Consider the following 25,649-nt stretch of genomic DNA (forward strand, 5'->3'; position numbering starts at 1 on the left):
CCTGACACTTAAATCTATACTCGATGTTAACAAATTTCTTTTCTTCAGAAACGCTTCCCTTGCCATTGCCATTCTACATTTTATATCCTCTCTACTTCGACCATCATCAATTATTTTGCTCCCCAAATAGCGAAGCTCCTTTACTACTTTAAGCGTCTCATTTGCCAATCTAGTTCCCTCAGCATCACCCGACTTAATTCGACTACATTCCATTATCCTCGTTTTGCTTTTGTTGATGTTCATCTTATATCCTCCTTTCAAGACACTATCTATTCCGTTCAACTACTCTTCCAAGTCCTTTGCTGTCTCTGACAGAATTACAATGTCAATGGCGAACCTCAAAGTTTTTATTTCTTCTCCATGGATTTTAATACCTACTCCTAATTTTTCTTTGGTTTGCTTCATTGCTTGCTCAATATACAGATTGAATAACATTGGGGAGAGACTACAACCCTGTCTCACTCCCTTCTTAACCACTGCTTCCCTTTCATGCCCCTCGACTCTTATAACTGCCGTCTGGTTTCTGTACAAATTGTAAATAGCCTTCGCTCCCTGTATTTTACCCCTACCACCTTTAGAATTTGAAAGAGAGTATTCCAGTCAACATTGTCAAAAGCTTTCTCTACGTCTACAAAAATTAGAAACGTAGGTTTGCCCTTCCTTAATATAGCTTCTAAGATAAGTAGTAGGGTCAGTATTGCTTAACGTCTTCCAACATTTCTGTGGAATCCAAACTGATCTTCCCCTAGGTCGGCTTCTACTAGTTTTTCCCTTCGTCTGTAAAGAGTTTGCGTTAGTATTTCCAGCTGTGACTTAGTAAACTGATAGTTCGGTAATTTTCTCATCTCTCAACACCTGCTTTCTTTGGGATTGGAGTTATTATATTCTTCTTGAACTCTGAGGGTATTTCGCCTGTTTCGTACATCTTGCTCACCAGATGGTAGAGTTTTGTCACAACTGGCTCTCCCAAGGCCGTCAGTAGTTCTAATGGAATGTTGTCTACTCCGGGGGCCTTGTTTCGCCTCAGGTCTTTCAGTACTCTGTCAAACTCTTCATCCAGTATCGTATTTCCCATTTGATCTTCATCTACATCCTCTTCCATTTCCATAATATTGTCCTCAAGTACATCGCCCTTGTATAGATCCTCTATATACTCCTTCCACCTTTCTGCTATCCCTTCTTTGCTTAGAACTGGGTTTCCATCTGAGCTCTTGATGTTCATGCAAGTGGTTCTCTTATCTCCAAAGGTCTCTTTAATTTTCCTGTATTCAGTATCTATCTTACCCCTAGTGAGATAAGCCTCTACACCCTTACATTTGTCCTCTAGCCATCCCTGCTTAGCCATTTTGCACTTCCTGTCGATCTCATTTTGAGACGTTTGTATTCCTTTTTGCCTGCTTCATTTACTGCATTTTTATATTTTCTCCTTTCATCAATTAAACTCAATATATCTTCTGTTACCCAAGGAGTTCTATTAGCCCTCATATTTTTACCTACTGGATTTTCTGCTGCCTTTACTACTTCATGCCTCAAAGTTACCCATTCTTCTTCTACTGTGTTTCTTTCCCCCATTCCTGTCAATTGTTCCCTCATGCTCTCCCTGAAACTCTTTACAACCTCTGGTATAGTCAGTTTATCCAGGTCCCATCTCCTTCAATTCCCACCTTTTTGCAGTTTCTTCAGTTTTTATCTACAGATCATAACCAATAGATTGTGGTCAGAGTACACATCTGCCCCTGGAAATTTCTTATAATTTAAAACCTGGTTCCTAAATCTCTGTCTTAGCATTATATAATCTATCTGATACCTTCTAGTATCTCCAGGGTTCTTCCATGTATACAACCTTCTTTTATGATTCTTGAACCAAGTGTTACCTATGATTAAGTTATGCACTGTGCAAAATTCTACCAGACTGCTTCCTCTTACATTCCTTACCCCCAATCCATATTCACCTACTATGTTTCCTTCTCTCCCTTTTCCTACTCTCAAATTTCAGTCACCCATGACCATTAAATTTTCGTCTCCCTTCACTACCTGAATAATTTCTTTCATCTCATCATACATGTCATCAATTTCTTCATCATCTGCAGAGCTAGTTGGCATATAAACTTGTACTACTGTAGTAGGCGTGGGCTTCATATCTATCTTTGTCACAATAATGCATTCACTATGCTCTTTGTAGTAGCTTACCCGTGTTCCTATTTTCCTATTCATTATTAAACCTACTCCTGCGTTACCCCTATTTGATTTTGTGTTTATAACCCTGTAGTCACCTGACCAGAAGTCTTGTAACTCCCGGCACCGAACTTCACTAATTCCCACTATATCATGTTTATTGATTTGACTGGATACAAGTTAAGATAATTTTTTTATACAAGCATTGTGTGAATTATTATGGTACTTGAAATAAAGTTAATTTATATGTTATTCCTTTTTAGATTTAGTAATTTTTAATGGATACACTTGAAATTTTTCGTCATCAAATGGATAAACAATAATAGACACATTAAATCTATTTTCTGTTTTTGGAATATTATCAACTAATACTGGAAATTAAATAATTTCAATTTTTTTATCAAGATCAAGGACAACATTTTTATATTTTGTTATTATTTCAGCATCATTATCTACAGGAAAAAAGCTGCTTTTATAGACTATAAAAACATTTTTCATCATTATTTTTTTACTTTAATGCAAGCTTTTCTCTTTCTTATTATTTTAGGTAAATCAATACAAGATCCTTTTAGTCGAATATATTTATTAACATCTAGTTGCAAACCTATAATTCTAATTATTGTCCATCCTGATCCTTGAGCTTGAAATTTTTTTTCTAAAATTTCTCTTTTACCTTGTAAAAATTTTTTACTACAATCTTTTTCTGTTAAATAGTATAGTTTCATGTTTGTTCTCAAAATTCTTGAACATTTTCATTAATTTAAAAAAATTTTGTTTTTACTGCAATTAAAAATGGTTAGGATCAAGCATATCCTTACTATTTTCATAATTTATAGCTTGTCATCTGTTTTCAATAGTTTATTCAAGTAATCTTTAATTATGTTTCTATCTCTTGGTTTCAGTATTACAAATATATTTGAAAGAAATGGAAATATTTTTAATGATTTATCTTCATTAGTTATAAAAAAATCATCAATATTATAATATGGTAACTTTTTCCAAAAAGTTTCACTTTCTTCAAGGACAGCTGCAGCGGTCTTAGAACTGCATTTGGGTGCATAATTTTTAATAACATTTGTTTGATTTTCACTTACATCAGGTGTACAATTTCTAACAGTTTTGGTAACTATTTCCAAAAATTATCACTTAATTCAGGTGTATAATTTGTGACAATATTTGTATGATTTTCACATACATCTGATGTATAATTTCTAATAAAATTTGGTAACATCTATAATTTCTAGCAATAACTGAACTATTCCTACTAATAAATGTTATTAAATCAGTTTTACACAAATTTGAATATCCTCATCGATTATTTATTCTACAAAATTAACAAAGGCTAGCAACAGTAAGTTGTTGCAGTGTATAAGCAATGTATGTTGCCATTTTGATCTTTTAATTATAAGGGAACTCTTTAAATTTGTAACAAAAATTTAACAAAATGATAATTACTTATTACATGGATAAGGATTATTAGTTAATACATAATTAATCAAAAAGATAATTAGTTTATTGTTTAGTTTAACAATCAATCAGTTTTTAGACAGTTAGTCTTTTAAAGAAATTAGTTTACTATTTAGTTTAACTATCAATTCATTTCTAAGGAATTATGTTTTAAGACATTTAGTATATTATTTAGTTTAACAATCAATTAGTTTTAATAATTAATTTAATTAAACATAAAGAAATATTATTTAATAAATGATAAATCATAAAGTTTAAGCTGTCTTATTACTAATGTATTCTAAAGTACAATTCTTATATTTATTATTATGTTTATCTTTATGTGAATGATTTATATAAAAACAATTAGAGTCATTAATCTCTTGACAACTTTTGCAAATCTTTGTAGATTTAGATGTTTCTTCAATTAAAAGTTCTTCTTTATTTATTGTAGATGTAGATTTTTCTTCATTATTCATTTTAATAACATTTTTGAATTTTCATCACATGGATTTTGTCGTAAATGTACCTTAAATAAACTACCGATCTTCTTGAATGGCGACAAAAGGACTTTTTTACTGTTGTAACTAACAGCTTGGATTTTATATGTTCGTTATGCACAAAAGTTGTGTATGAGAAAACTGGATCACATTATTCTTGGTAGTTGTTACACCGATATCAAATTTTATTCAGGAATTGGTGTTATAGTTCTATATGTCACAAGATATACTATATAGGTAGAAAACAGCGGTGGCGGCTTGGTGATGCGTTATAGCTTCACAACCTACACAATGACCTTGCTTCCTTTTAGATGAGCAAACCATGGCCATTTGAGATGGCATGATTTTATTGGGTTGTAATTGGGTAAGGCACTCAAGACAAGAACTGTCTTGTACTGTTATGCACAGTCTACTGAGGCCCATAGCTGAGCGCAGTATGTAAGCCGATCGTCTGGGTAGCAATCTGTTCACTGCTCTAAACATGTATTATTAATAGCCATTGTTGAGAATGTGATTCACTGCACTTGGCCAGCATTCATAGCCAAGAGCAGTCCCATATGTTGAGTCATAATATGACTGCATTAATGTTTCCGAGATTTTGTGTTCAAAGCTATCTTAAACATTGATAATGAATATGTGATTGTAAACTGTGTTCAGCTTTATTATTATTCATGAATTCCCAGCATTCATAGCCAAGAGCAGTCCCATATGTTGAGTCATAATATGACTGCATTAATGTTTCTGAGATTTTGTGTTCAAAGCTATCTTAAACATTGATAATGAATATGTGATTGTAAACTGTGTTCAGATTTATTATTATTCATGAATTCCCAGTACCGATTTACATAAGATTGTCTAGAACTCGGTGTATCACTTTTAGGAAGTACAGCACTCAGTAAAAAAGTCTGGATGAAAATTTTTGTACTCTTTTGATGAAAGGTAGATCCACATCATCACAGTTGCAGCATATCTTCATACACCAAGCCACCTCCGAACATTACCTTCTACAACGAAAGGAATATATTTAGAAGACGAGAGGCGAGTTCTGTAGAAAAACTGTGAGATGTACCTGATGCAGTACGTTTCCAACTACAGTCCCCACACATACCAATAGCTTGTTACAACCAACCACCCGACCATGGTATTTACAGAGCAGAGATGTCGTACTGTTGACATAGGAATGGCCTTCACTTATCTTTCTCCCTTCTGTTTTAGTTTTTGATCTACACCAGCAATGGAAGTTGGTTATCGGTTGTGACAGTGAAACTATATTTAAGTCATATCCTCGTTTTTTTTGTCTATTGGTATGTTTCTCAGTAAGTTACACCTAAGACATCAGATATCATTTACACAAAAGCATGTTTTCCTTCCACGGTTCTAGTCAGTTGTTTCTATAAATCATTCCATTCATTAAATAGTTGGAATAGTTTATCAGCTTATTAGCTTGTCGAGTAAGATTATATGCATGTATTCAAAACCTGGACACATTTATGAGTAACCAACGCTGTATCAGTAGTATGGCTATGGTGACACTGGCTCACTTCGCACTTAAACACAGCATTAAATTGTCTGATAACACTGGCATCACAATCCAGCATGCAGCCAGTTTGCAATTAAATACACTACTGAACAGTGCAATACCACTAAAGTCACAAGCTTTGCCACCTTATCTATGACCTCATAATTATGATATCACATTGCCAGTACAAATGACTGGTATTATTTTCTTTAAAAATACTTAAACTATAATGTGAATTTCGTAAATTTCCGTCATATTCAAAAAGGAAGTAGTCCCAACACCTCAGCACTCTCAGAAAAAAATGGAAACTTCAACTGAATTGTTTAAATTGATGCTATTCATCTCTCTCTCTCTCTCTCTCTCTCTCTCTCTCTCTCTCTCTCTCTCTCTCTCTCACACACACACACACACACACACTCACACACACATACACATATACACACATCTGAAAAAGATAATTTGCTCCTAGCCCTCTTGGCTTGAGTGCAGTTGGAAGGCTTCTGTAAAAGTCTTTGTCAAGTCAGCAGTGGAGCGTTTGATTTCCAAAATATCTATGATCAGCACTGTATTGTCTCATCCATAAATTGTAACTTTCTCGCCCTCTCTCTTTATTTTGTACTTTACTAAAAAATGTTTATGTTAAACATCATCTCTCCCTCTGTTTGTGCAATGGTCCCTTGAATGTGGGAGAGAGGGATGGAACTAGATCAAAATATAGGGTTATTCTAAATGATGGACCCATTTTCAAAACTTCATACTTATTCAAGTACAAATTCGAATTGAACAAGCTTCATACCAATGAAAAGAGAAAGTTAAAAAGATTTTTAATAAATTTAATAATTTGTAATTAATTAGTTTTTAATAATTATTTAAGAATTAGATGTTATAACTGATCAATGTGGCTATGGTTGGCTACACAGTGAATGTCGACACGGTAGCCAAACTTGCGACACACACGAGAAATGTATCTGCTGTTACTGAGTGCACAACAGCAGTGATCCGGTTCCGCAGATCGTTCTGAGTCGTTGCCAGAGGCGGGACGTAAACAGATTCCTGCACATAACTTTATACATCCAATAGAGTTAGCTTGTTCAAATTACATAGTTATAAAGTTATGAGTAGTGTAGACTTTTCGTTCCCCAAGTACTGTAAAACCTAAATCTTTTTCGCTGTCACAATTTTGACCTTTTTCATGAGAGAACAGTCGCAGATCTCTCGCAGTGCAACACAAAAATCCAAAGTTCTTTATTACAACACGAGTGAGTGTAGCAAGAATTTGTCAATATCCAATTTTTGCAGGGGATGCCACGTCCCCTTAAAAACAAATATAGCTATTTTTTATCATTTTTATGCTTATAAAGATTTATTTCTTATTTTATTTATAGATCCAGATGTGCTTAACATTTCTACAAGCTGTACTCAGTGGGTGTCGTGGAATACATTATTTGCCGTTTTTAGATTTAAAACTTCATGGAAATATTTAATAAGGAAATGAAGACGTTCTTATAGTAAAACTTATAATTCATTCTCTAAAAGCCTCACAGCTTTCCTCCAAGTAGAAATACGATTGCAAATTTCCAACTTTTCGTGTTGTCACTGTAATTTCTCTTCAGATAATAAACGCAAACTCTATCGACCTATTTTCACAGTTATTTATATTTCGGTATAAGGTACCCATGGCTTCCGATAACTCACAGCATTTCGTTTGACTTCATACACTGATAATACCTGAAAATGATGAGGATATGCTCTGTGAGCCTTGTTGACAAGAATAGCACATACTTTACTTTACTCATCACCTTCAAGCTTACGTTGAGTACCTCTCGGGCTAGCTTTCCCAGGAGTGTTAGTTGTACATTAACAGAGACACACAGCAACAGGGATAGGTCTACTACTGAAGAGTTAATCGAAATTCATCTTCTACACAGGTGCACTGAACGCAGAGAGTGGCAAAGTGGCACTACGTTGAACTGCCTCTGCGGTACTGGCATGCGTCGTCATTGCGTTATAGAAAGCTTTCATCTACGACTTCATTATTTTCAAAAACAAGCCGAATGTAATTTAAGACATCTATATAGCTATCATGTTATCCCTATTAAGATTTTTAATACTTTTCTCGAAATATGTAAACTAACGTGTTCTACTCGTAATTATAGCAATCGACACCTATGAAAGTTACTTTAAGTGTACACTCAGTGTAATTCAAAGTGAAATTTCACTAGTACAAAGCTTCAAAAACTACACAACATACATCTATGTCCACCAGCCTAATGTATAATTAAAACCTCATGCGAAATTTGGTGCCTCTAACTTTAATCAAATATCGAAACTCAATTTCATTTTAAGAACGATGAATTATTAATAACTTTCCAACTATCTTTTGCAACATGATAAAATACTAACTTTAAGAGGTATTTTAGCAACTTGGAGAAGGATCTGTAACAGAAATCATTGATCATCATAGACGTAATTTTTCAACATCTCTCTGCCGTGTCTAACGAGAGGTGCGTCTTGTCTACATCTCCTACAGCTGAGCAATGAAACCACACTCCATAGCTGTATTGACAAGGTATTTAGCAGAGATGTCAGTTACCGATAGCGATGGACTGCTCTCTCATTCATCCAGCTAGTAGATGCACTGAAGTCTAGAGATATGTGCGTAAGATACTGCAATATATATATATACACACACACAGGGTGAGTCACCTAACGTTACCGCTGGATATATTTCGTAAACCACATCAAGTACTGACGAACCGATTCCACAGACCGAACGTGAGGAGAGGGGCTAGTGTAATTGTTTAATACAAACCATACAAAAATGCACGGAAGTATGTTTTTTAACACAAATCTACGTTTTTTTAAATGGAACCACGTTAGTTTTGTTAGCACATCTGAACATATAAACAAATACGTAATCAGTGCCTTTTGTTGCATTGTAAAATGTTAATTACATCCGAAGATATTGTAACCTAAAGTTGACGCTTGAAACCTCCGACGTTCAGTTACGTGTTGTAACAAACACGGGCCACGGTCGGCGAGCAGCATCTGCAGCGACATGTTTACGATGACGACCGTGTTTACGAGTGTGGCTGTAGTGCACTGTTGTGGTTTGGTCTAGCTGTCGCAGTGTCCGCATGTAGCGCTTGCTGCTATTGTTATTCTGCATTCGTCTCCGCACGCAGACCAACTGTAGTACACCGTGTTACCAGACGTCTGTGATAGTGTAGTGTTGTAGGAACTGTGACCATGGTGTATTCGAACTCTGAAATGGCGGAGATGATACTCATCTATGGCGAGTGTCGACGAAATGCAGCTGAAGCTTGCAGGGTGTATGCAGAACGGTACCCGGACAGAGAGCATCCAACGTGCCGCACATTGCAAAACATCTACCGCCAACTGTATGCAACAGGTATGGTCGTAGCACGCAAACGGGTCCGTAACAGGCCCGTCACAGGAGAAGCGGGTGCAGTTGGTGTGTTAGCTGCTGTTGCCATGAACCCACACATGAGTACACGGGACATTGCGAGAGCCGGTGGACTGAGTCAAAGTAGTGTCATGCGCATACTGCATCATCACCGGTTTTACCCGTTTCATGTGTCGCTACATCAGCAAATACATGGTGATGACTTTAATCATCGAGTGCAATTCTGTCAATGGGCATTAACGGAGGATGCGTTGCATTTCTACCTGTTTACCGATGAAGCGGGTTTCACAAACCACGGGGCAGTGAATCTACGGAACATGCCTTACTGGTCCGTGGACAATCCTCGCTGGCTCAGACAGGTAGAGCGACAGCGACCGTGGACTCTAAATGTATGGTGCGGAATCATTGGCGACCATCTCATTGGTCCTCACTTCATTGCAGGGGCCCAAACAGCTGCAACATACATCGCGTTTCTACAGAATCATCTGCCAACGTTGCTCGAAAATTTCCCACTGGAAACGCGTCGACGTATGTGGTATCAGCATGATGGTGCACCTGCACATTCCGCAATTAACACTAGGCTGACCCTTGACAGGATGTTCGACGGGCGTTTCATAGGACGTGGAGGACGCATAAATTGGCCAGCCCGTTCTCCTGATCTTACACCTCTGGTCTTCTTTCTGTGGGGTACGTTAAAGGATAATGTGTACCGTGATGTGCCTACAACCCCAGAAGATATGAAACAACGTATTGTGGCAGCCTGCGGCGACATTACACCAGATGTACTGCAGCGTGTACGACATTCATTACGCCAGAGATTGCAATTGTGTGCAGCAAATGATGGCCACCACATTGAACATCTATTGGCCTGACATGTCGGGACACACTCTATTCCACTCCGTAATTGAAAACGGAAACCACGTGTGTACGTGTACCTCACCCCTCATGGTGATGTACATGTGCGTCAATGAAAAAGACCAATAAAAAGGTGTTAGCATGTGGACGTAATGTGCTGTTCCAGTCTCTTCTGTACCTAAGGTCCATCACCGTTCCCTTTGGATCCCTACGTAATTCGGTGCTCTCCGATAAACACGATCGAACAGCGGAGGAGTGGTACTCAAGCGTCAACTTTAGGTTACAATATCTCCGGATGTAATTAACATTTTACAATGCAACAAGCGGCACTGATTACGTGTTTGTTTATATGTTCAGATGTGCTAACAAAACTAACGGGGTTCCATTTAAAAAAAGACGTAGGTTTGTGTTAAAAAACATACTTCTGTGCAAATTTTTTATGGTTTGTATTAACCAATTACACTAGCCCCTCTCCTCACGTTTGGTCTGTGGAATCGATTCGTCAGTATTTGATGTGGTTTACGAAATATATCCAGCGGTAATGTTAGGTGACTCACCCTATATATGTCTGTGTGGGTGTGTGTGTGTGTGTGTGTGTGTGTGTGTGTGAAGCAGAGAGATATAGAGAGAGACGTAATTTAGGTTAAGCCCCTAGCCAATTTTTGGAAATTCTGCAGTATTAGCAACACATTTTTTAAGTGGCACCACTTTACGCAGTTTGGAACAAAGATATTGAAAAAAGAAAATACTACTGATATTGATTAAACAAGCTGTATACATACTGTTTCTGTGCCCATGGCTGATTTTTTTTTTTTAATTTCCTGCCTCTCTGACATCATGATTGTCACATCAATGATAAGGGGTAATGATAGTAATGGCTTTTGACCTTAGTGATATTGCATGGGGCAATATGGGTTTAAAGAGCAAAGTGCTCACCATCTTGCATTATGACAGTTGTATCACATAGTTCAGTACTGTGTTTACGTGCATAGTGAGTCAATGTCGCTGTACACATACTATTGATACCCTTGGTTCTAAACTTTGGAGATCTTAAATTTTAGAAAAAAAATTATAGCTCACCAGTTCGATAGTACTACGAAATGTTAAATGAAAAATCTTCCCTGAGACATAAAATCTTATGTGGTTATGAAATAAGTAAACCACGCACATTAAACCGTAAAGATGAAGACATTATAAAATAAAATTATGAAATAATAAAATAACTATTCTAAAGATAACATCATAAGATTATCTAATGACATTTCTAAGCAAATGCATAACATTAACCGTATGAAAAAGATTAAGTGTTCTTTCATAATAAGTTATCAATAGAAAATCACATGGCTCTGGGAATAAATATTAAACATCAGTTATTTAATTTACTGACAAAAATTGGCATTTCTACTGTCTAAAAGTGAGTACAAATAAATAATTTAAGAAAAATGAACTTATGAGTGACTGTTTCAGAAGGTGACGGTCATTTGGGGGGAGGGGGGGGGGGCGGGGGTTGCTTTCTTATTGTTAAGGGCAATCATAATAGTCATAAACAAATGTGTGTATGAAGCGTGTCAGTGTTTCGTTTTATAATGCAGGAGAAAAATACTGATAAATCACATAAATAATCAAACTTTAGTAGCAAAAACTTATGCCGATTTCGCAATTTCTAACATATGGAACTGAGTATTAAGTCAGAATTGTCTAAAATGGCCATTGCACACTCCCATAAATACTTCCGTAAACAATGTGAGTTTACAGACGTATGAAAAAGAAAATTATGCACTAGTCCTACACTTAGTTTGTGTAATTTTGTGTGTATATGACGCGGATTTCCTTACCTATAGCGGGTCCAAGGGTGAAGAGGAAGACGCCGCTTGTCACCATGTTAAGGCCTACGGCGGCTGGAAGCTTGTGGTCGGGACACACCTCGGCAACGCACAGGTTAATGTTGATGATGGCGGCGCCTTTGGAGAATCCAGCCAGAGTGTTCCACACATACAGCGCCACCGTGCTGGAGGACGTGGCTATCACTGCAGAGAGGAATAGTGGCCAGTAGCGAAGTGAAGTAAACGGCGGTAGCGCATTCAAAGCTACATTTTGAGTGATACAGTATCACTTAACTAACGACCAACTGAACCACATGTAATACAAAAGAGAAATGTCAAATCGTCCGCAGCGTGATATACAGTACTGAACATTTAAAAAAGAAAGTACAAACAAAGCAGCACTTAGATCACGGATAGAAGTTATTCAGTTCAGCAACATATTTTTATGTCAGTCAGAACATAGTAAATGCAAAACATAGTGCACTAAGTATAATTATATTAATGTTACTTAAAATCCGTCTTGATGGCAAATTTTTTTTTTATTATTCATATGACCGGTTTCGGTTCATTGAAAACCATCTTCAGATCTGATATTTCAGTTACAGGAGTAACCCGTCCAATTACAGCAACTTTCACATGCTACGTCACATGCTACGTCACATAATTATATTGTTGTCCAGAACATTGAATGAAGTAAGAAAGGAAATACTGTAAACAAAAAATAGTACATCCATGAAGTGTCAGTTTGCGCTGAAGGAATTATCATCGTTATCAGTATATAGAACAGGCACAGACATGGAATATGTCTAATTTAAAGAGAAGCTTCTCTAACATTTTCTAACTTCTTTTGCCTCCTCTGCCATATTCTAATTGTTTCCCTAGCCTTAGACACTTTCGTATATTTCCTTCAGCCTTTGGAGGTCTTTCTCTTGGTCTCCTAATGTCTTTCGTATTTTTGGTATCCTTAAATTCATCTCCTGTGTCAATAACGCTCTTTCATCCCTCTAATTAAATTTCCTATGCTTCTATTCCGCGAAGTAAGTTAACTTCAGTGTCCATATTGCTGCATCATAAGATAAAATGAGTACATGCACTCTTCCATATGACACTTATCGACCTTTGGGGAATATTTGTGTTCCAAATTTCGTTTCTTATGGTTTAGAAAATTCTACTGTTTTTCTACTGCTTTAATTTATCTTTTTCTGGTGTCGCCTTCCGGAGCCAGCGCGGTTCTGTATAGATCACTGCTACCATCAGGGTGAAGCAGTGGCGATGGAGAGAGGTGAGTTACATCGGCGGGCGAAGGGGGAAATAGCCAGCAAGGTGTAACTAGGGAGCGCCCGCGTGGACACACAGCTGGAAGCGTTGCAGGGCAGAAAGGTACACTTAAATCTACATACGTACTCGGAAATTCATCATACTACGTGTGGTGGAGGGTACCCTGTAGCAGTACAATCGTTTCCTTTCTCTCCCACTCGTAGACAGAGCGATGGAAAAACGACTCTCTATATGCCTCTGTACGAGCCCTAATTTCTCGAATCTTAGCTTCGTTGTCCACATGACAAATGTACCCTGATCAGCCAGGACATTACGACCAACGACCTACTACCGATATAAACCCATCCAGACGATAGCAGCGTTACCTGGCGAAGGATGAGTGCTAGGCAGACACACACACAGGGGGCATGTAGTGTCAATGAGCGTGCTGTCAGTGTGTAGAATGGGGGAGGCGTGTGATATATCTGAGTTTGATCGAGGGTAGGCTGGAGGCTCGGCACGAGCATCTCGGAAACTGCAAGACTTCTCGGATGTTCGAGGAGTGCTGTGGTGAGTGTCTTCAACAGGTGGGGAAAGCAAGGTGAAACCACATTCACACGCCGTGAGGTTTGGCAGCCACCCTTCATTACAGATGTCAGACGTAGTAGGCTGTGTAGACTGGTAAAACAAGACAAGAGGCGAACTGTGGCGGAACAAACATCAAACTATAATGCTGGGCAGAGTACAAGTGTGTCTGACCACACACTGCACCGAACCGCTTAACGATAGGCTTTCGCAGTCAACGACCCATGCAAGTGCCAATGTTAACATCACGACACCAGCAACTACGAGTGAAGTGGGCACGTGTCCATCGGCACCAGATCGTTGCATGGTCTGATGAATCCCGATACCTTCTTCATGATGCAGACGGAAGGGACGGAATCTGTCGTCTTCCGGAGGAAGAGCTCCTTGACACCTGTACTGCGGAATGGAGACGAGCTGGCGGCGGCTCCATTATGCTGTGGGGAGCATTCAAATGGGAATCCATGAGTTCAGTGGGGCTCGTGCAAGGCACCATGACGGCCAAGGGGTATCACACATGGGTTTCAGACCACGTACACCCCTTCATGACGATCATATTTACCGACGGCAGTGGCATTTTTCAGCAAGATAATGCGCCATGTCAAAAGGTCAAGAGTGTAATGAGTGGTTCGAGGAACACAGTGGCGAATTCCAGTTGATGTGCTGGTCGCACAACTCGCCAGATATGTACCCGAATGAACACATATGGAATGTGATTCATTGTAATGTCGGACCTCATCACCCCCCTTCCAATAATTTACGGGAATAAGGTAACTCGTGTGTGTATATGTGGTGCTAGCTCCTTCCAGCGACCTACCAAGGCCTCAGTGTTACCATGCTATGACTCGTTCTGGCTGATCAGTGTATGTTGGCGGCAGTAGGATCGTGCTCTCAATTTTCTCAATACTGTTCTTCAAAAAGAACGTCGCCTTTCGTCCAGGGATTCCCATTTGAGTTTTCAAAGTATCTTAGTAAAAACTGTGTGTTGATCGAACCTACCAGTAACAAATCTAGCAGTCTACCTCTGAATTGCTTCGATGTCCTCTGTTAATCCGATCTGGTGAGGATCCCAAACACTCGACCAGCACTCAAGAATAAGTCACACTAACGTCCTATACGCGATCTTCTTTACAAATGAATCACACCTTCTTAAAATTCCCCCAATAAACCGAAGTCCACCATTCGGCTTCCCTACCGCAATCCTGGCATGCACGTTCCGTTTCACATCGCTTGGCAACTTTACTCCCAGATATTTAAACGATATGACTCATAGAGAGTTTCAAGTAAGCAGATAGTCCTACCTTTTCAGCATTAATTGTGTCGTGCTTGACACAGTGTCTCCCCTACCCAAGGTTCCTTTAGCAAACAAAATGACTGATTCATTGTGATCAATTACCTATCCAGAATGTCTAACACGGACAGAGATCTTCTATGACTAGAGAAAGAAGCAAAATCGAAAATACGCAGAAAGCTACAGGCCAATTTTCTCTGCTGTTATCACTTGCCAGGAAATATTTCAGTTATACTACATGTAGTAAATGCCGTGTGTCTAGGGCCTCCCGTCGGGTTGACCGTTCGCCTGGTGCAAGTCTTTCGAGTTGACGCCACTTCGGCGACTTGCGTGTCGATGGGGATGAAATAATGATGATAAAGACAACACAAGACCCAGTCCCTGAGAGGAGAAAATCTACGACCCAGCAGCGAATCGAACCCAAGCCCTAGGTATGACATACCGTCGCGCTGAACACTCAGCTCCCAGGGGCGGACACTAGATATAGTAATAATAAAGAAAAATGACACAGTTTAGTTTTCAGATTGGCACCATTACTGCATAAGTTACATGAGAGAGTACAGAAATGGGACGATGCACTTGAAGAAGGTGAGAACATCACAAGTACATTTTTAGATCTATGATAGGTAATTAACGCTTCAGACGAATCACATTAGTTCGTTGACATTTCGTGTTGGCACAAGTGTAGTTCGTACACTATATAAATCACTTCAGAAATAGTTAGAATAGAGAATATATTTGTAATAATTGACAGAACGTGAGAACTCTTGGCTAGAGATATAAACAAAATAAAACCTGATAAAAGGACAGCAAATTAGATCGTTAGCTTAAGTAGAGAACACTGTTCTGTATGTTGTGTAATTAAGAAAAACACTGTTGTCACTGAATCAGTTTGACAGTGAAAGCGATGTGAACACCTGAAATCTAAGGAAAGAGAACATGAATAACTTCCTTGATTCTTATGATTCTCTATTCAGTATACAACAACCGGAAGTTTTTTGTGCAGATTAAGAAAATTATAAAATATTATTGTATAGACCGTTATGCAGGGTGTTATGGGCATAAGTGCAGTACATTATTATCTTTGGTACATTAATGAGTGCGTTAGTTGTTTTTTTCTCTGCATCTAACATTTTGCTAGCAAACACATCACATTATGCGCTGTCTGATGTTTTCTGTGTTTTTGTAACTGCACCAGTAATTGTACGAAAACGGTGTAGGCTAAGCATTTTGCGTCCATGCATCCATACATCGACACCTGACCTGCTGCTCAGCTGAAAACATGCGTTAATGGCTTCTTCTTGCCGCATATACTTGGAAGTACCTACCCACATAAAAACACACTACACTCATGGCTATCATTATTATTCTGTAGTTGAGATAAACACTGTTGTAACGTCGTTCAGTATACTTCTCTCAGTCACTAGACAGATATCAGCACTTATACCCCTAACACCCTATATATGGTTACACGAAAGAAGTACGAAAAAGGTGTAACTAGACATTAAATTTCCTATCTGTCTAAGGGAATTAAAGTAGTATATTAAAATGACAGGAAATTTCTGACATGAAGAACTACACTGCAGTGTCGCAGAAGGAACGTCCTGCTTCTCGTAGCCCTACGGCCTTTCACGACCTTGTTCAAACTTATTGAAGCGTTGCTAAAGGCGTTTTCGTTGTCTGTAAGCCATTCTTGATAACACCAACTCACCACGTCTAGTACCCAAAGGTAACTAACGCTCACAACTGTTACAGTAGGTGTTTATTGCATACCTGATTTATATCCTCATAGTGGTGCGAAATTTGAAAAGACATCGTCTTCCAGATGTAGAAAGACACCTACCAACTTTCGTTTATGTAGCACAACTCCTTGACTTTAAGGTAAAATAAAAACAATTATCAATAGGTCAATGACTTTGAAACAGGTCGTATAAAAGGGCTATGAGGGGTTGGATGTTCCTTCTGCGATATTTCAGAAATAGTTGGTAGGAAGGTAGCCACTGTTCATAATTGCTGGGAGCGATAGTCATGAGAATGTACAGTCGAAAGAAGACCAGGCACTAGATCGCCACTTTCCAGTAGCAAGAAGAAAGACCATCGTGTTCGGTATATAGCTTGGAGTATCTTACAGTATCTGCAGCAGCAATCTAAACAGCAGTTGGCTCCCCAGTGACACAACAAACTGATACAAATCGGTTACTTCAGAGACAACTGAGAGCAAGACGTACTGCTGCTGCGTATTTCACTGACCTTAAACCACAGCCATTTCTGACTTTAGAGGTACCTAGCAAGATCTCATTGGAGGGCAGGATGGAGGTTTGTTGTGATTCCCAATCAAAGCTAGTTCTGCCTTAGTGCCAGTGATAGCCATGTATTGGTTAGAAGGAGGCCTGCTACCAGCCTGTCTGCGTGCTTGACACACAGGACCTGCACCTGAAGTTATGGTCTGGGGTGCGATTTCGTATGATAACAGGAGCACTGTCGTCGTTATCCTACTAACGATGACTGCAAATGTGTACGTCGATCTGATGATTCGACCTACTGAACTGTATTCATGAACAGTATTCCAGCGGTGTCTTCCAACAGGATAACACTCTTACACATACCTCTGTTGTAAAACATGCTCTGTAGAGTGTCGAACCTCTCCCTTTAGCCGCCTACCTCCAGATTTGTCCCCAGTAGAGTACGTATTAGACGTCATCGATCTACATCGCCAGCGTCATCAACAAATAACATTAACCGTCCCTGTACTGACCGACCAAGTGGAACAGGCCTGGAACTTCGTCCCACAAACTGTGATCCAGCACCTGTACAACACAACGCAATGCCGTTTGCTTGCTTGCATTCAACATTTTGGTGTTTACACCTGTTATTCGTATACCAGCATTCCACTTTTGCAGTGGCTTATTTCACTCTGACATTAACCTTTGATCTTGCAATATTGATAACTTAAATAGACAAACGCATTCCCAAAATTTCATTATACCACAATAATTATTTAACGGCGTTGCAGGTTTTTCCATTAGTTTATGTAAGTGATGCTGTGGACAGTTTGACACAAAATTGATATCTGACTCGTACTCTCTTTGGAATCTTCCTCATGGCCTGTCAGCCCCACTTGACAAACATTAACAACAGTTAAACCATTGCATTGATGTTTCCACAGCCATTCAAAGCCTCTGAGGAAATTACATTTTTCGATGAAATCAGTTGTACCAGATTTTGTATTTCGGTTAACATCATTTGTACAAAACCTGGTTAGGATATACTGACTCATTCACAAAATAAAATATGATTTAGCCTTCATGTATGTACAGTCATTCAGTTCCCCATAGTTAAATGGTTGATTTGCTGAAATACAGGTTTTTGAAATAAGGAAGATGCTGCTTTCATCCTCAGTAGTAACTGTTGGGTCTATAAAGATAGTTCGATCTTACCAGATACATTGCTACATTTAAACTGACCAGTCTGTTGATGAATCTTTCCTATCTGAAACAACGAAAAAAAGAGAATTTGATGTTAGTTTTGGTTTTGCAGAGACTAGGGTCCTGACCTGAGCGAGTGATTGTACAGAAGATGGCGCCCACCAAGAACGTAAGGCGCGGCCTGATCTTGAAGCGGTCCGTGAAAGAAGGCACCGTGATCCTGGACACGAAGTCGCCGGCGGCAGTCACGGTGAGGCAGAGCGCCGTCTCCGACAGCGAGAGGTGGAGGTGGCGCTGCAGGTACAAGGGCAGCAGCAGCGAGAAGTTGATGGCCGCCACGGTCATGCACGCCGAGCCGAACATCACATTGAGGTACACCCAGTTCCGCAGCAGGTCCAGGTCCATGAAAGCCATCACTCGACGCCACACTGGCTGAGTCTCTGCGAAGTCGAACAATTAACGTAAATTTTGCTGCAGTTTATTCTATGAAAAGAGAATACACTCATTTTTTGGAATGGACAAAGGTTTTGTTCAGTCTTCACAAGAGCTGAAAATATGACTGCTGTTGATAAAATGTTTTCGGAGCTGCGAATACGCACAACCATCAGCTGTGTAATGGAATGACGACAACGGAAACTGTACCGGACCGAGACTTGAGCCGATACTTCCCGATTTACACGAGTGGTCGCCTTAACTATCCGTGCACGACTTACAACCAGACATAAACGTTCATATGTTGTCATTCACATCATGTAATTCTCGTACAGGAGGTTGGGGTGGGGGAGGCATTTTGATTGAAAGTCTCTGCCTGGTATCACTGAATTAGTTCGATATAGCAGTACCTGTGTTCTTAAGTAAGGTATGATGTTTCTTCAGAATTGCATGCACTTCCTGTCTCGTGCCTCGTAACGCCACAGGTGCTGCAATATCGTACTGACTCGACGATACCAGGCAGCGACTAAGAATCAAAAATCCCCCCACCCCTCCATGCGGAAATTTCATAAGAGGTACACGTGCAGGTTCTAACGTATAAACGATGACACTTGGATGTTTGGGTCTGGCAGTGAGTCGTGCACCAATTCCAAAGCAGTTAATTCGACCACTCACGTAAAGCTGGAAATCCGGGTTCGAGTACTGGATTGGCACAAATTTCCGTTGACGTATTCCATTGCACAGCTGATGGTTGCCCGCATTCACAACTGACTTATTGCATGACGCCTGTAGTCGCAGGAGGGCTTGATTCTACAGCCATGCATACATATCTCAACGAACGTTGCACAGCGTATCTCAACAAATGGGCATTTCAGAATCTTCATAATTGTCGTTCTCTAGGTTCACAAGTAGAAGAATGACAAGATAAAAGTAATGACTGAGTAATGTACTGACGTGGTGCTTAAATTAAACAAAATACAGTATATGAGAAATGTAATTTGAGATAGAGGCTCGTTGGAGGTTATGGATAATATAAAAGTAAGCACACTGAAAAAAAAGTACTGCAGCTTGTGGTCTAGTGGTCAATATTGTCGCCTCTAGACCTTATGGTTACAGGTTTGTTTCTCGACCGGATCAGACATTTTATTCAGAGACTATGTATTGGCGTTGTCGTAATCATTACATCTCGTTTTCATCAACGTGGAAGCTGCCGAAGTGGTATCATATAAAAAGACTTGCAGCAGGTTGCTGAACAATTCCAGATCAGGTATCCCAGCCAATAATGCCATACAATATTTAATTTTACTGGCTCAAATGGCTCTGAGAACTATGCAATTTAACTTCTGAGTCGCCTAGAACTTAGAACTAATTAAACCTAACGAACCTAAGGACATCACACACATCCATGCCCGAGGCAGGATTCGCTCGGCTCCAGATCGTAGCGCCTAGAACCGCACGGCCACTCCGGCCGGCTCATTTTACTGCACAAAGTATTAGTCACTCCCCCAAAAGATATCAGACCTCTTAGCGACACCCCTAGCATTACAATGGCCTAAATAGTGTGAAGAAGAGAGTTCAAAACTTTCTTCACATATGTAATATCCAGTTGAATCCACACATAGCTAATTAGGCCATATTGGATTACTAAATTGTGGAGATGTTAACTGTTACATTTTACTCGCTTTTCCAGATAATCACAGATATTTTCGCTTGGGGCATGGGATTTGGTGATTTAGTTGGCAAGTCGAGACGCAACAGAATGCTTCTGTGAAACAGGGAACGTATATGAGCAGCCCTTTGTGACTCCAACTTGAAAGACGGGAGTATCCACAGCACCTGCATTGGGAGATGTAGGAAAAAGTGCATTGCTTGGCCCCTGCAGATGTTGAAATAAACATCTCAATCATTAACATGGTAACCTTAATGAGTGGAGTGAAGTCATGCTAGGAAGCCCACCATCAAAACACCACAGAACCACCTCTGGCGTGAAGTACATCTTCTAAACTCCACAAGTTAAATGTCTAATTAGGCCAACAATGTAGTCGACAACTTGGATCACTTGAAAAGTCCGCGTCCTTGACTGAGTGGTCAGCTCGTCTGATTGCCACACAATGCACCTAAGTCCGATTCCCTGCCGGTTTGGAGATTTTCGCCACTGGGTGTTGTGTTGTCCTCCTCATCACCAACACGCAAGTCGCCCACTGTAACGTCACCTGAAAAAAAACTTGCAACTCAACAGCTAAAATTAACAAGGTGAGGAAGCACGACCATAATTTTCTCATTTAGAAACTCACAATAAAGTCATTAATAAAAGACAGAGTGAAAGAAAGTGCCAATTCAGGGCTAAAAGTAAACTAAACTGAACTCTTACCGAACAGGCCATGAAGACCCTACGGTAATGACCGGCTGCCGTGTCATCCTCAGCTTATAGGCGTCACTGGATGCGGATATGGAGGGGCATATGGTCACCACATTGCTCTCCCAGCCGTATGTCACTTTCCGAGGCGGGATCGGCTTCTTCTCAATCAAGTACCTCCTCAGTCTGCCTCACAAGGGCTGTGTGTACCCCACTTGCCAACAGCGTTCGGTAGACCGTATGTTCACCCATCCAAGTGCTAGCCCAGCCCGACAACGCTTAACTTCGGTGATCTGACAGGAACCAGTGTTCACATTAAACCAAGTTTAAGCCAGAACTAGGCTGATTTGTCAGTGTCCACAAAGAACAAGTGTGATGTGAGTAACTATCGTTATAACTACACATTCTCGAAAAAGTATAATCATGGATGAATGTGCAGTGATTGCCCTGATCATGTCAGAAAGTTGTATCAAACCCACACACAAATTGAAAACCCTGCTTGGTCATGGATGAACCCTCGAATATCTAACCGAGAGTTAAATAACGGGACCTAACCAACTGCTCTCCTTCCTGAGTAGCCTGGATTGCCAGATATTCCCACCACAGCTGACGAGCTGGAGAGTCGAGTCATGCATACAGTTGGGCCTGCTGATAAGTGCTACTCATTAGCCGCAGTGTGATGGACTGCCCCCCAGGAAAGTAAGTCTGAATTTTGCTGTGTCTCCAAAGTCAGTGTCATCACAGTGCCCGCTTCTCTATGTCTCAAAATCCAAAAAAACAGCTTCCATTTCTCCACTCAGAGTGTCGAAAAATGTTTGTCTTTCCTCCTGACCCAGCACTGAACCCACACAAAACATATTTCGAAATCAGAAGAGTACACTAAGAATTACTAATCATAATGTGTCTTAAAACCAAGTGAATGTTTTATAAGGTAACCAATGAGCTGCCCTCAGAATTAGACAACTGTGAGAAAACTAAGTTTCAAACTCCTCATATATATCTTTTTGTGTCGCCAGTGAATTGTTTTCCTGCATTTGAAATTTCGAGAGAAACTATCACTTATTGATTTTTTTTATATCACCCAATGAGTTTCCTTCCCGCCTTGCGAGACATAGAAATTCTCACAGCGTATAGAGTTGTGCCTGTCTGCCGTACTTCCCACAGAGGAGAAGAAAAAACTTTTAGCAATAAACAGCTACCAAGCTTCCCACGAGAAAGGAGACCACCCAGCGCACTGCCTTAGTTTTGAAATGTTGTCCGCTTGTGCCATACTAACGCCGAGGCAGACAGTACAGGACCCGTAAACGTGTATGTGGCGCTAAGTTACCAGGTCGCTGTTCCCTGCTCCAAGTAGCCTAATGTTTGGAAGCTGACTGTTCTCTCCAAGGGAGCTCTTGGGGCTGGTCACCTTCGTGAAGCCTATCTAAGACTCCATCAGATTCCTATTACACAACGCATATCGAACATATAAGTAACTACACAGATAGGAGAAAATAAAGACAATTGTTAGTCGTTCACTCTTTGCGTGTCACTGACATCACCAATGTTATCAGCATCCAATATTCATCAACTGGCCGAAATATGACATGGATCACAATTAATTGAATCAATTGCCACTATATATGAGGTATGGCGATCCATCAACTGACTGATGCGTTTCACAGTGACTGAAATATCATTGGACTGCGAAGAGGTAAGTAATTTCGCAGAATGAAGTGTCTGTAGGTTTTGGAGAAGAGCCTAAAAGGCAGTCAGTATTCTGAATTTTAAGTTCCAGTTTTAACTTGGGTTCTAACATGAAAGTTTCTGCTCCAACTCGAAAATATTCTGTTGGCGTCCACTTACATAGAAAGAAATGATCTTCATGAAGAAATAATAGAAATCAGAACTCGCACAGAAACATTTACATGCTCCTTTCTCCCACTCTCCGTTCGAGAATGGAATGGTACAAAAATGAAGTGTAAGTGGTTCTATGAACCATCTAGTTGTGATCTGCAGAATTATCATGTAGATGTAGTTGGAGTGCCTCGTTCAAACAGTTTCTTGTTATTGAATGTAAGCTTAGATCATTACAACATTACTTGGTAAGGTGATAATCGTACCACTTTTAATGTAATATCTCACAATAAATAGACCATTATTATATGACATATTATGAGACTTACATAGTCGTAGGAAGGCCATATGGACGTATTACTCAGATCCGTTAACATGTGACATTGCAAGAAATTATCTGTATCATCAGGATACACAAACTGTTTCAGAGACAAATAACAACTGATAAATAGTTAGTTTAATAATTTGTATTATTTACAAATGCAACAACATTCTGATGAATATTAGCAGGTTCACGGTGCAGGAACCATCATCAGATCTATAATGAGCATGGAAGAAGTCTATGTAGCACACTATTTTAGTATAAATTTTCAGATGTTAAGGCCATAAGTTATAATTTTGTAAGGTGGTTTCAGTTTGATAAATCGCATACAATATTCTTGGTACTTATTATCCCATCACCAATGAGGTCATTAGAGATTGGCTTTGTAATGTAGGTGATATAAGTAACGTAAGGAACAAAGACCCAGTAGAAACCTGATTTCAACTATTGGGTAAGGTGGATTAAATATGAGAGGTCACTTACCATAAACCACTTGTAGATTAACATACATACCAAATTCATACGAACTCTAAAAAGTGTTTTTGGTTCTTTTGTGATTAATAAAATATGAGTAGTAAAGACTAACAACGACAGACATACAATATAAATCCAAAAGAGAATTAGATATCGGTTATGTCAAAATCAGATGCCGAAACTTCCGACATATGTTATAGTTCCTATTGTATACTTATTTCAGTAAAGTTGCCATTGATTGTGACAAGTGGCTGCATGGAAGATTCCATGGTTATAAACTAATAATTACAAAATTGGTTTCCAACATAGTATGTGAGATGAATCTGCCGTTTACAGAGATGATAACCAACTACATGGTAATTTATTTGGGAAATCGTACTCAGGCATTACCTGTAATGATATAACGTTTCTGGTAGCAATTAATGAAAGCTGTTACCCAAACTGCAAATTTTTGTAATTGATTGCGTTTTTGCCTCTGTTTTTTTTTTTTTTTTTTTTTTTGTGGGGAAAGGTTAACTGACTTTTACAAGGATACTTGACAAACCACCGTCAAAGTGATAACTGATGAGGCCAGTTAATAATGACACAGGACTAAAATGTGTAACACATATTGGATCCTTTGTCTAAGCACTTTCTACTATTTGAGGCAGACAGAGCGTGCTATACAGCAACATCGGATAGAACACGAGAGGTACCTGTATCTATCTTATTCCGAGAAAACAGTTGACGTGGCTCATGCTTCCAAAAATCGACAAATAATTGCATTAGACCATTACATGAACAGCGATACAGCATAACAAAATCAGTAACTTGAATTCACCCTTAATAAGGACAGCAAGTTTCAGTTCAGCATACCAGCTGGCCCTTGTGGGGCTGTCCTAGTGGATGCGTTATGTATGTATTGCTCTATTCGCTAATGGAATGACAATCACTAAGGTCACAGCTAGTAGAGCGACAAGATGTTGAAACATATTCGTCGGTACTCACTCTGCTGGACAGGGCCTGGGTCCTCCTCGCTAGTGGGAGGTAGACACTTATTGTTATCGACAGGTATGGCTTCGCTCATGTCGCCCAGCTCGGATGTGGCTAGTGACGTCACGGACGCGAAACGCCTCGGTTGCCGGACCTTGGGCGACTCCTTGTCCACTGCATTGCGATCTGTGGAACTGTCTGGCTCGCCCTTGAGCGGCTTCAGCTCGCTGGCGACTGGTCGGCGCTCGGCGTGCCACTCCAGCGGCTGATAGAGGAGGCTGCATGCGGGAAGGTGCATCGCCACGCCTCCCAGCACCAGCATGGCGCCGCTGAAGCCGTAGTTCTCCAGCAGGTAACGCACCAGGTGCGGCATCATCATCTGCCCCACGTTGCTGCCCGCCATAGACATGCCGACGGCACGGCCTCGTGCTTTCAAGAAGTACGATTTGACTGCTATGAAGCTAGAGGGCGCCACCAACCCACTGCCGAGACCTGTGCAACGACCGCTGTTGTATGTTATTCGCTAGAAAACGTCTGTTGAGAGGCTACAACTATGAAGACAATTACGTTGTTTTTAAAATTAAAAGCTAGTAATTAGGTTAGTTATTCAAGATACATTTTCAACTGCTTGCAAGGAGTAAGGACGATATAAGAAACATACTAGCGCAGACAAAGAGGACATTCCTCACTAAAAGGATCGTACCATCATAGCCCTTAATTAAAAGAATAAATTTCTGTAAAGGAAGACAAACGAACCAGTTGCGGAATTACAGAAGGACTTTGATAATTAAATGGGCTGATATATGAAATGAAGAGCTGCTGCACAGAAGAGACGATGTTAAAAATATGTTGTAAACATGGAATGGAAGGAGTTGATGGTAGGACAAGTGCTAAAACACAAGGTAATAACTTTTGTGTTACTAGTGAGAACTGTAGAGGACGAAATGTATAGGGAAA

General features: G+C 39.8%; 1 protein-coding gene across 1 annotated transcript in view; it reads right to left on the bottom strand.

The window, feature by feature from the left end:
- Positions 1–25,649, bottom strand: part of LOC124798803 (monocarboxylate transporter 9-like) — a 66,326-nt gene that overhangs the window by 21,811 nt on the left and 18,866 nt on the right. Inside the window, exons 3-5 of the mRNA XM_047262333.1 lie at positions 24,708–25,184; positions 18,429–18,740; positions 11,758–11,949 (exon numbers count right to left, since the gene is read on the bottom strand). Of these exons, the coding sequence (XP_047118289.1) occupies positions 11,758–11,949; positions 18,429–18,740; positions 24,708–25,184 (981 nt within the window). The remainder of the gene's footprint in view (positions 1–11,757; positions 11,950–18,428; positions 18,741–24,707; positions 25,185–25,649) is intronic.

This window comes from Schistocerca piceifrons, chromosome 5 (genome assembly GCF_021461385.2).
Source record: "Schistocerca piceifrons isolate TAMUIC-IGC-003096 chromosome 5, iqSchPice1.1, whole genome shotgun sequence".
NCBI classification, from domain to species: Eukaryota; Metazoa; Arthropoda; class Insecta; order Orthoptera; family Acrididae; genus Schistocerca; species Schistocerca piceifrons.